The sequence below is a fragment of the Cydia strobilella genome, chromosome 6 (assembly GCF_947568885.1).
Source record: "Cydia strobilella chromosome 6, ilCydStro3.1, whole genome shotgun sequence".
In the NCBI taxonomy this organism is placed as follows: domain Eukaryota; kingdom Metazoa; phylum Arthropoda; class Insecta; order Lepidoptera; family Tortricidae; genus Cydia; species Cydia strobilella.
In genome coordinates this window covers 5667723-5680685 of record NC_086046.1, presented here as the reverse complement: position 1 = coordinate 5680685, position 12963 = coordinate 5667723, and the positions used below count along the sequence as shown (strand labels likewise).

General features: G+C 41.2%; 2 protein-coding genes across 8 annotated transcripts in view; one reads left to right on the top strand and one right to left on the bottom strand.

The window, feature by feature from the left end:
• The window catches only part of LOC134742379 (probable tRNA (uracil-O(2)-)-methyltransferase), a 300106-nt gene that overhangs the window by 198967 nt on the left and 88176 nt on the right, over nucleotides 1-12963 (bottom strand). The window lies entirely within an intron of this gene.
• LOC134742365 (calcium-transporting ATPase sarcoplasmic/endoplasmic reticulum type) overlaps nucleotides 1-12963 on the top strand; it is a 36222-nt gene that overhangs the window by 14838 nt on the left and 8421 nt on the right. For all 6 annotated transcript variants that reach the window (XR_010127928.1, XM_063675459.1, XM_063675460.1 and 3 more), the window contains exons 3-6: nucleotides 9770-9787; nucleotides 10605-10687; nucleotides 10773-12463; nucleotides 12534-12723. Coding sequence is in view for 5 of the 6 variants with exons in the window: in XM_063675459.1 (XP_063531529.1) it covers nucleotides 9770-9787; nucleotides 10605-10687; nucleotides 10773-12463; nucleotides 12534-12723 (1982 nt within the window). In the remaining variant the exon portion in view is untranslated. The remainder of the gene's footprint in view (nucleotides 1-9769; nucleotides 9788-10604; nucleotides 10688-10772; nucleotides 12464-12533; nucleotides 12724-12963) is intronic.

The following is a 12963-nucleotide window of genomic DNA, read 5'->3' as shown; positions in this document are numbered from 1 at the left end:
AAAAAAAATCTAAATGCATTGTCTAAATTGTCTTCACGTAGAATTCATGGGTTTAGTACACCATACAATAACGATCGTTTTCTTTACTGCTAGTACTTGGGTAAAACCTACAAAATTGTTGACTCGTGTGTTTGAGTTGTGCTTAAAAAAGACTCAATAAAGGACTTGATTCGGGACTTTGTTTAGCGCAGTCTCGTAAAAACGAGTCAAATTCTTCAAATTTACACTCAAAACGACTTGAGTTCCTACCAACACTAGATAAAGAGCTAGAGCTAGATTATTAATCACATTGATTGGTGGAAGAAAACAATTAGATTCATTATTCGATCGCGTCTGAGCGTTGTTGCCAGTGGAAGCTTGTGTAAAGTCACAGGCGTGTTCATGGACTGAAAAAGTCCATTGTCTCTGCCTCGGTATGCTAATTGTTACGACGTGCTCCTCCCAAAGTATGAACAATTTTAAATTTATGTATCTATCCTTGTATTTAACGCATTCACTGCCAGGGGGCGTGGCCTAGGAACGAACTTGTATGACGGTGAACGCACATGTACGTTGGGGGCAGTGAATGTGTTAATATGAAATATTAACCAAACAGTCTGTGTCTGAAGCCCTAACTTTCTAAGGTATAAAATCAGAATCTAAATTTCTATATTTGTGAAAACATAGATACAGTTAAGGAGTTTACAGTTTTTTCTATATTTTACCCACAAGTGTAGGTACTTATACACATTTTAAATTGCATGCAGCTAACTAAAGAACTACTGTCAAGTAGGCATACCTAATATTTATAGTATTTTAACCATAGCATAGTCAGTACACAGTATAAAACAAATATATATTGTTCCCTGTTTATTTCTCAAGTAAATTTAGGAATGCAAGTATTCATATTTCTCGCGAGCTCTTTTTTCCACCCGTTGAGTCACGATTCAGTTTATACCTACTTATAAAAATAGTGCATACAACATTCTTATTTACGCCTCGCTAAGCATATTGGCATCAACTTTATTCAATTTTGTATCCTGTTGTAATAAAATAAGGCACAAACAAAATAAATTCGCAAATTTAGTTAGAGATTCGCTATCCCATAACGCATCAAATTCAATTGAGAAATCGTTTAATTCTGTATCCTGTTTTAATAAAATAAGGTACAAACAAAATAAGTTCGCGAATTTAGTTAGAGATTTGCTATCCCACAACACTCAAAAGGATGTAATCCTGCCGCCCCGATTTGTGAGCGGGAAATCGCTATATTCATGCATAGCGCTGCCTCGCTTACACACCGGAGCGGTGTGCGGATCCGCATCCAATGTGAAGACCTATCGCCCGCTGCGCACGTGTTTATCTAAAAACCAACCGCTAATTGCTGCACCAAAAATATTTGCATAGAAACTGGCGTCTTGTCTTGACCTATGTTTGGCGCTCGCAATGTAACTTTGATCTCTGATTACGCATTGTTACTAATGTTACACTTATACTGGTTCGTCTGAGATACGGATGATGTTTGAACGTCGGTATGCTGCTGGTGAATTGTTTTGCATAATACAGACATATCTCTTTTTGTGAAACTATAAGAGAATCGTATTTACTTTTGACGCGCAGTCTCATCCGCTACTCTTGATGCTGACTATAATATATAGGTGGGATGGTGACGAATACTAAGTATACTAACATATAAAGAAGCATAAACGCGACCGTGCCTATAGGTAGTGCCTGCTCCTTATCATTCACCCTGGTTAATACTTATTATACATTTGTAACTGCCGTGTACAGTAAGTGCCCCCACTTAAGAGTCCCCGGCAAGCTCGATTCTCCATACAAACGTAGTTCCGCTCTCATTTTAAAACGACTAGTTAGATTGCTCTGAAACTTTATACTTACAATGGGATAAGCTATATCTAGTCCTATAATTAGTTTATGTAGCTTCGTATACCATAGTTAAAGAATACAGCGAATTTAAGTTTTTCATACCAAACTTGTTTTTGCTCTATTTCGTTTGTTTTAAAAGCTGGAGCTATATAAACTAACTACAGGCATAGATATACCTCATGTCATTATATGTGCGAAGTTTCATTACAATCAAACCATCGTTTTAAAATGAGAACGAAACTCCGTTTGTATGGGAAGGTGAAATTCGGCCGAGCTTGCCGGGGACTCTTAAGTAGTCACCATACTAGGTAGGATATTTATGTTAAAGCACTTACTTTAGATAATTACCCCGTTACTATTGCCCGATGGCGTACTTATAATAAATCGATAATATCTTTATCAAGTCTAATGTGATAGACTCGAAGCTTTGAAGCAATAGAGATGCAGGCTCATTTATAAATAGACTGCATGAGCAAAGTCGCCAGTGCGTGCACGGGCACCGAGCCACGAAGCGCCCTCAGGCGTAACCCTAGGGGCTAACCTATTAATAAAGAGGGGCAGTTATTGACACATATTACGCTTATAAAGCTTACTGAATTTTTTTAAATTCACTCAAGGCATCCTGCGCCCAAATTATTTGTTGGGTTATAATACCAGTGGTCGTGGTTTTACGACCACTGGTATTATAATCGGGCAAATAATTTGGGCGCAGGATGCCAAAGAAATAACAGAAAAACATACACAGTCGAAAAATATGAGGCTTTTTTACATTACGCACATTGAAGACACAATTTTCGTTTACGCTTGTTACATACGGCTTTTACTTCCGAGCCTCCATGCAACCTGAAACCTGACAAACGAACGTACAGCGAGCTGCAAAACTGCATGGACTCATCACTACACCTTATAAAACAAAGTCCCCCGCCGCGTCTGTCTGTGTGTATGTATGTTCGGGATAAACTCGAAAACTACTGAACGGATTTTCCTGCGCTTTTCACCTAACAATAGAGTGATTCTTGAGGAGGGTTTATATAGGTGTATAATTTGTTAAGGTTTTGTGTAACCCGTGCTAAGTCGGGGCGGGTCGGTAGTTGTGAATGAATTAATGCATAAAGTGGCTATGGACTTTTGCGGTTAGCTGTACATGACGATTAGAGCCGTGATGTTGGTCAGTTCGGCTCAAGTTTTTCTCAAATCTTGTTTATTTACTCGCATCTGCCATCGTACATCCAACGATTATTTTTCTTCTAACCATGCGGCATAAACTACACGTCACACGTCATTCAGCTTGAGGTTCCGTCACAATACGGAAAATGTTAAACGAGAATAGATCTTAAAGGCGAATTTTATGCCGGCAAGCAGATTACGGTTGTGTACAACCTGCTTTGGTTGAGTTTCAACGCTTCACTACATAGTATAAAACAAAGTCGCTTCCTGCTGTCTGCCTGTCCCTATGTATGCTTAGATCTTTAAAACTACGCAACGGATTTTATTGCGGATTTATTTAATAGATAGAGTGATTCAAGATCAATGTTTATATGTATAATACATCAGCATTGCACCAGTGGGAAGCCCGGGTCGCTAGTTTTCTTTTAAATAAAAAAAAATATTTTTCTTATATGTACCTAGGTAGAGTTAGACTAAGAAGAGTCTGCAGATATTTTGAGAGCACACGCAGTGCCAGTGTTGTTTATACGTCATAATTTCATTGAAGTGTGACGTTTAAAATAACACCTGCACTGCGTGTGCTGTCAAAAACTCTGTAGAGTTTTCTTGGTTTGACTATACTTTGTTATTGAGTGAAGTGAGCCCGTAAACGAATCGAGTTTTTGGGCACGCATTAGAACTGCAACATTTACACCTTTACATTTCTTATTGCATCTTTTAGTCTGTTCATTAAATCATCAAATCAATCATAGTCATAGCAATAACTTTTATGATCATACATCGGGGTTTTCGGTGCGGGAATGACTAGAGTAAGAGTAAAGATAATCAGAAGGTTAGTCTGAGAAAACATCATATTATGCCTAATGAATAACGACCTCTCTGCGGATTGTATCAATGATACAATTTTATTTCCACCCGCTGGCTCGTAAAGACCTTATCTTTTAAAAACGGAAAAGAAAGTCGCATTTTATCCACAACAATGGCGAAGTAATTTGTTGCAAATTTTTGAGTTAATTTTTGATGTCGGCGAGTAGAATTGAGTTTTAAATGATGATTTTGAATGATACGTATTAAAAAATGTTCATTTGGATTTGATTTGTAATGTTTTATAGTTAGTATTTTCCTAGCGTTAGTGTGGTGAAGAAAATTGTGCTTCACTATGTAGCAAAATTTGTTAAAATATATTTTTTCCCTCACTAGCTCGGAAAGTTGTCGTTTATCCTTCAATACAAGCGGGGAAAAACGCGTTTTATCCACTAGTGGGGAAAGTAATTTAACCTTGGATGGAGCGTGTTTAAGTAGCTTGACAGTTAACAAAACGTAAAACGCTCATGATAATGGTTCGTTCGATATTAATTATCATTAAATAAATGGTTTGAGAATCTAATAAAAAATACCAAATTTAGCTTTATTTAATGATTTTAAGTCATAAACCTTAAAATTCCATAAGAAACGTTTTTTTTATAATGATGTTAAATATGATTCTGAACGCACAAGTTGAGTCGATGCAATTTTAAAACGCATCGTTGACATTTCATACATCAGAAATGTCAACATTGTCAACAAATTTTTTACTTAAAACCTTTTCTCACCGACTCGCGTAAAAATACACAACTTCCAGAGTTTTCTGTTATAATATCGTAAAGAAATGAGTGATTCCAGTGATGAAGATGATCTAACGTCTGTGGATGTTGCACTTTCCTCGCTATAGTGAGGTGAAAAGTTTTGTGTTACACACGGGCGCAAATGTATTTTACTTCTCGTGTGTTGAAACACTCGCTACTCTCAGGATTCTATTTTAGAACCACTCGCTTCGCTCGTGGTTCACCTATAGAATCCTTTCGCTTGCTCGGGTTTCAATTCTACACTCGCGGGTAAAATACAACTTTGCACCCTTGTATAACAAATAACTATTTTTTATTTTATCTTTTGTTTAATTAATAATTCTTTAGGTAGAAACCTGCTAGATTACATTCTGTTTTTAAGTCAATACCTACTCTTTGGCTATTATGTCAAACCACTGCCAAACATTCCCGCACCGAAAACCCCGATGTATGTTTATGATACTGTATAAAAACAGAAAATTACTGACATAAATAGGTATGGTTTACCTCTACCGGTAAACCGGTATTAGCCATTAGGTAATGCTACTACTTTTCACCATTTGTTGTAATGAAGTATTCCGTCTCTTTTTTATTATGTTTGCAAGCAAAGTTTACAGGGTTAAAAACAGAAACTTTGTTGCAGGCTTTTAATATTATACCAAAGTATAGTAGAAGTTTTGCGTGTCTCATTAAAGCGGAGTGTTCGGCGCTGCGGCGAGGTGTCCCTAATATTGCCCTGTAAAGCTTTGCCTAATAGCTGAATATTTCGAGGTTGGCCCAAAGTGACAGAAGCCAACAACCAACCTAAGTCACCGCTGTTCATCATTGAATTACTTAATCTTTATTTGATCTATAATTTACATTGTCGCAACAATGTATTTTATCTTGTCTAAAACTTTAAAACCTAAACAAATAAACTTGTACGCACAACAGAATATAACATACATAGTTATCGTGCACCGGTTTAGGTCACGACTTTCATTGTTTCCATCGTATTAGGATTCGCTTTAATAAGAATGGGGAACGGTCTAACAGTACTTGTCGCTTTATAGGACCAGTAAAGAATTTAAACGAACCTTATATGTAGCTGTAATCTCGAATAAAACATCCTCTAACGTCATCCTAAACCGTGTTTAGATAATACTTGCCCGGCCTCGGTTCGAGTGCATGCATACATATGTATGGGTTTTCAGCAGAGATAAATCTGTTTTGTTAGTTCACCACAACCTTACGTGCTCGCGATTAATTGCTTGGGGTTCAACAGGTTTGCTTCCTCTTACGTCTAACTAAACAATCCATAATGACTCCTCTACACTATCGGCGATGATAGACGATAACTGGCGGGCACGATAGTGTAAAGGGCATACTCGGCAGTCTCCGCCAATCATCGCCAATGATCGCCTGCGACCCGTGAGTTGTCGGTTTTTTTGGCACGCATCAAAGGGAATCGACGGGTGGTTGCGTTATACAAGCGATCATGTGGATGCTTGCACGATGATCTTGCCGATAATAGACGATGATACTATTAACGACCATCGCCGATAGTGTAGAGGAGGCATAAAAGTTCTGACGAGTGTCTTTTATTGTCAGTTTTGTTGCTTTCAAATTAGTGTCGACTACGTCACTGAAATTTATTAGCGTAATTATGATGAGAAAACCAACTGGTGCCCGTTTGTCGAACGGTATTATTCTAATATTATTAGTGTGTTGCTATGGTAACCCATACGATTGGACAGTTCGTGGACTGATAATATTAGTCTAATACCGTTCGAGAAATGGGCCCCTGCTTGAGGAATTTGCATGATAAATCGTGTAAAGAAGATATTATTGTAGTTCGGCGCTTCAGTGCCTAGGCTGAAATATTATAAAGCGGGCTGTGGGTTTATTTTAGACGAGCTACGTTGGCGTGGTGTCTACGCGCCGACCAACTGACGCGCGAGCACTATTCGATATTTTATTTATTTTTCAATACGAATATTTGAGGTTCTTTATTGACTGTATCGTGTTTTATCCACCTCATTATATTCTTATAAACCCATTTCACGTGCCTGGCGTTTTTGCTCGAGGTTATCGCCGACGTTAACGTTTTTGTCATTTATTTTTAGACTTCAGTTACTTTCTTGTGTACTTTCACATTTTCGCCCTGGCTGCGAAACTTGTATTATATTAAAAACGAGCACGTGTGTGTGAAAGCTCTACCTTTCAAGTACCTACTTCAGATAAATAGGTACGTACGTTATAATTAGGTAACAGACTGAAACCATTATTATGTTTACCGAAGATCTCTAGTATGTAGAGCAATGCAACCAGCAACAAGGTTCAATTGTTTTGTCTTCGGCCACAACGTCAGTCTAGTAACCTAGAGCTCCGTTGTTTCGTATTTTGCTTTGTTTCTCGTAATCAGTTTATGATTTCAGAATCTTTCCTACTTGCGTGACTCATTTGCGTACGTTATACTTGAATTTATTATGACTGAGTTCAAAGCTTGTTTTGTTTTAACGTTCTACTAACGACGTAGGATAGGAGAGGAGACCCAATAGAACCGAAACATTGACCCTTTCAACATTCCCTCGTCTTATAACTCTAATTATTTCTTATCATTATCAAAGCGGTATATTTAGCATAAGATCAGGAAATAGCACCAATTTTGCAACGTAGAAATTGGAAGACAATATCAATAATAAAAACGGGTCACCTATGGAAGTGCCGTTTTTGCTTTGTGTGCCGTTGTCAAATCCTCGGCATTTGACGTCCCCATGACTCCCGCCAATGTAATGTGATTAAAGCAATCCAATCACTGGTGCATCCGCTAGATTGACGCGCTGCAGCGGCCTGTTGCTCTTCTACAAACGCGTCAATTGAACGAAGGTCGGCAGTCGGCACACGTCACCTGTGGCATGTCGCTAACTGGACTTGCTGCCATGACGCACATTCATACAAATATAATGTTTACTGTATTCTGCATAAGAAAACACCACAATCGTTGTTTGTTTGTTCAATATTAACCATATGACCACATATTAGATTAGGCACACTCAATATTTAGTCTATGTAGGTTAGGTCGATTATTATTTACCTTAGAACAAATCCTGAAATGGCAAAATTGATGTTTCACACATTTAGACATTGTCGTTTTTTTATGTAAAACTTTCCATCCTCGAGAACTCCAGAATAGTCTCCACGGGAGTCGTTCAGTAAGAGCTTAAAATATTTAACTTGCGTAACGTGGCCACAAACGTTGTATAGTGAGCAAGAACCAGAAGGACATCATCAAAATTCTGGTTAAACTTTTACGATTTCTTCACATTATTAAATTGTAAAACAGGACTTAATCGCGTATTTAAGTTTTAAGATTCCGACGTTTCGAGGTCCCGTTTTTACAATTTAATAATCATTAAAATTCTTAACCCAAGCAATAGCAGCATAAATAAAGCTAACAGAGTAGTTTTATTCAGTGCGCTTACCTGCCTCATGCTATCTGTCATGCTACGAGAATCTACCGCGGAACTTTATACTCGTACTAATGGCCATTAAATCCGAGAAGAACAAACTTAAACAAAAAATAAAGTTAACAACCTTCGTTTAGCATTTCCTATACACGGTGGCTAAAAAATAAGCGCATTCCCGTTGCCAGGGAGGTTTTGGGATTATACTGAGCAACTTTTACTATGGGACCAACGCCGAAATCGTAAAAAAATTTTTGTCCTTTTCATACATTTTGGCTGGTCCATTTTCTATGGGAGGGTAATTTTTTTTATCGCGATTTCGTGGTTATTTCCATAGTAAAAGTTTCTAAGTATAATCCCAAAACCTCACTGGCAACGGGACGGGAATGCACTTATTTTTTAGCCATCCTGTATATACCCGATTTCCTGTGTATAGCGATAACTACGCACGCGGCTATATTATGAGTTCCATTTATAGTGGAGAGTTTAATTTGCATTGTTAGGACAGATCAGCAACCGAAACACGTCCGCCGGCCTTTCGGAAGCGTAACGACGCCGGCGCCGTTGTCTCTGGAGTTATAGCATCGCGTAACTATCATCATTCGCGAATGTTTAGATGGGGAGAATGGAACCATTTTAATTTTTCAAGACAGTTGGAATTGCTTAATTTTAAAGCTACAACGTTGTCTATAAGTAAGATAAGATTGCAATTCTAACCCAGAACCCTACTGGCTGTACTTTTCTGACCTTAGCATAGTAGATTAGTCAGTATCGCTATTTTAGCGACAGGATCAAGTCTCTCATAGGATTAAGTGTCCCCAAGTCCGCTACTGTGCATTATCGATGAGTTGACTAATTGCTTACATTAGTCTACAAGGAGCTCGCCGGTGCGGCTCGGCCGAGAGCGTACGCAAATAGAGTTTGATTGACTTAGAGCACATTGCCCGATTGTGCCGCGATAAAATCTACCCTGATTAACACACATGTGTCGCAAAAATAAATAACACGAGACCTTGCAGTGATAATGAGATACGAACTTCTAACCAAATAAATAATACGTCATAACATTCTGAGCTAAATTTATGTGTCACTCGGCACGAATGTATTTTAAATTCATTACGGCTGTGAACTAAATTAGATTTGAAACATTGTGATGACGTTAGGTTAAGCGCTACGTAACGAGGTCAACGCTCAGGTCACCGGCCTAACCTTACACTCCATAATAAAGTTAATCTCATCTAAGCACACAACTGAACGTGCTAAGCCTCAACCTGCAAAGGAATGCCGTTTCTTAATATATTTCTCTAAGTGTCAGTCGTCGCGGCCTCAGTCTAGGCACGTGCGTTTTATTTATTCAGCGGTACTTGCGTAGTTTATTTTCGCATTAGCAACCTGTTTGGGTTAGCGCCTATCAGCTAGGCGGCAAGGAGAGCGTTATCAGCCCGGCGTGGAAGTATTGACGTAACACATATACTATGCCATGTCCATCAGCCATCGATAGAGCGCTTTGCCGCCGGCCGTGCCGCCAAACTATACAATATACATACGCCATACCGGAATGTATTTATGTACGATCGTAACTACGGAGATAGATCGCATGCCTGCTCTGACTGGTTTATCGTCTGTTAAATTTACTCCTTTGATGTTTTATTCAAAGCTCTAATTATGTTTTTTCCCTCTTTTCAGAACTGCCCACAGAGGAAGGTAAGCACCGGACGAGTACAAACACATCCTTATCCTTTAACGCGCTTAAAAATCGTTTCGGCGTGAATAGCAGACACGTGAACGTATATCAGTAGTGGGACTTATTACGCATTCATATTGTTTACTGTGGCTTAAGTGAGTCGCGTTAAGTTGTAAATTCATAGGTACTTGAAGAGTTCTAGCGTAACTGTGTCAAGGGCGGCTGCGACAGCGAGTATTAGCGAACCACCCGGGGAACTGCGAATTATGCTTGTAAAAATACATCTTGCGCCTTCATAAAACTCGAAAATTATATAGAACGAATCTGATTCATTTTATCGACACTAAAATGAAATTGCTATGTTTGATGGTACAGTACAGTACAGCCGATTAATGTTTCGTGTAAAAAAGATCTGAATCGAACGTATTCATCAGCTCTGTAGTGGAGTTTGTAGCAACGAATTTGTTTATGCAGCAATTTCCGTTGCCGAATGCTGAAAAATGCCACAAAAATGTATGTCACTGAAATGCTGATGTATTTTTTCTCTCGGTATCTCGAATCTCGAACTCGTTCCCTTTTGTGGCTGTCGCGGTATTTGAAGCCGCTAGTGGCTCTCGAAGCTCTCTTTTGTTAACTAGAAATATTGGGAAATGCTATACTACGCTACGATGTAACATTCGGGAGTGACCTTAAAACTGTATGGATAAGAATCCGACTTTTGATCAGGGTGAAAGTAAAACATATAATACAGGCGGGCCGGATGGTAAATGTTGTAATAAAGAAAGCCTAAGGTGTGATTTACTTCTGTGTGATTAATGTTCTATTTTTGTATTTCAGGCAAAAGTATATGGCAGTTAGTCCTGGAACAGTTCGATGATCTTTTAGTCAAGATTTTGTTGTTAGCCGCTATTATTTCTTTCGTAAGTATTGATATTTTTAACTACATTTTATGACCCTAAAGGGCATAGAGTAATAAATTTACTTACAATACGTTTTTGTTTCCAGGTATTAGCTTTATTTGAAGAACACGAAGATGCTTTCTCAGCCTTCGTGGAACCATTCGTTATTTTACTTATTCTTATTGCGAACGCTGTAGTAGGAGTATGGCAGGAAAGAAATGCCGAATCCGCCATCGAAGCTTTAAAAGAATACGAGCCCGAGATGGGTAAAGTAGTCAGAGGCGACAAATCAGGCGTACAGAAGGTGCGTGCGAAGGAGATCGTCCCCGGCGACATCGTAGAGGTCTCCGTCGGCGACAAGATCCCCGCCGACATCCGCCTGGTCAAGATCTACTCCACAACCATCCGTATCGACCAGTCTATCCTGACCGGTGAATCCGTCTCGGTTATCAAGCACACTGACGCCATTCCCGACCCTCGCGCCGTCAACCAGGACAAGAAGAACATCCTGTTCTCCGGCACCAACGTCGCCGCCGGCAAGGCCCGCGGTATCGTCATCGGCACCGGCCTTAACACTGCCATCGGTAAAATCAGAACCGAAATGTCCGAGACCGAGGAGATCAAGACCCCCCTGCAACAGAAACTCGACGAGTTCGGTGAACAGCTGTCCAAGGTCATCTCCGTCATCTGCGTCGCCGTCTGGGCCATCAACATCGGACACTTCAACGACCCCGCCCACGGAGGCAGCTGGATCAAGGGCGCCGTCTACTACTTCAAGATCGCCGTCGCTCTCGCCGTCGCCGCCATCCCAGAGGGTCTGCCCGCCGTCATCACCACCTGTCTCGCTCTGGGCACCAGGCGTATGGCCAAGAAAAACGCCATCGTCAGGTCTCTGCCATCCGTCGAGACCCTGGGTTGCACTTCCGTTATCTGCTCTGACAAGACCGGTACTCTGACCACCAACCAGATGTCCGTCTCCCGCATGTTCATCTTCGAGAAGATCGAGGGTGGCGACAGCAGCTTCCTGGAATTCGAAATCACCGGCTCCACCTACGAACCCATCGGCGACGTTTACCTGAAGGGCCAGAAGGTCAAGGCTTCCGAGTTTGACGCTCTCCACGAGATGGGCACCATTTGCGTCATGTGCAACGACTCCGCCATCGACTTCAACGAGTTCAAGCAGGCCTTCGAGAAGGTCGGTGAGGCCACCGAGACCGCCCTGATCGTGCTTGCCGAGAAAATGAACCCCTTCAACGTGACAAAGACCGGCCTCGACCGCCGCTCGTCCGCCATCGTTGTCCGCCAGGAGATCGAGACCAAGTGGAAGAAGGAGTTCACTCTTGAGTTCTCCCGTGACAGGAAGTCTATGTCCTCCTACTGCACCCCCCTGAAGCCCTCTCGCCTCGGAACCGGCCCCAAGCTCTTCGTTAAGGGCGCCCCTGAGGGCGTGCTGGATCGCTGCTCGCACGCTCGCGTCGGAACCGCTAAGGTGGCTCTCAACTCCACCCTGAAGAACCGCATCCTGGAGCTCACCCGCCAGTACGGTACCGGCCGCGACACCCTCCGCTGCCTGGCCCTCGCCACCTCGGACAACCCGATGAAGCCCGACGAGATGGACCTCGGCGACTCCACCAAGTTCTACACCTATGAAGTCAACCTCACTTTCGTCGGCGTCGTCGGCATGTTGGACCCTCCCCGTAAGGAGGTGTTCGACTCCATCGTCCGCTGCCGCGCCGCCGGCATCCGCGTAATCGTCATCACCGGCGACAACAAGGCTACCGCCGAGGCTATCTGCAGGTCTGTATTGTATTTTATACGTTTCTTTATGAAAACTTGGTTGTATTATAACGTATGGTTGACATTGCAGACGTATCGGCGTGTTCACCGAGGACGAGGACACGACCGGCAAGTCGTACTCGGGCCGCGAGTTCGACGACCTGCCCGTGTCGGAGCAGCGCGCCGCCTGCGCCCGCGCCCGCCTCTTCTCCCGAGTGGAGCCCGCGCACAAGTCCAAGATCGTCGAGTTCCTCCAGAGCATGAACGAGATCTCCGCTATGGTCAGTACAACACAAAGATTATGATAACGCTGATGATTGATGATGAATCATTTATTGATGAACTTTTTTAATACATCAAATTCGCTGTAGAATTTATGATAGAATTAACTTAAAAAAAAAACCAATTGTGGTTTTAAATAGAAGTTGTTGTTTACCAACTGCTGTTTAGTGTAAACTAAGTAAGGTAAATGTGGCGAAGCCCAGTATTTCTTATTTTATTGGGAAGACCTCTCGTATTTG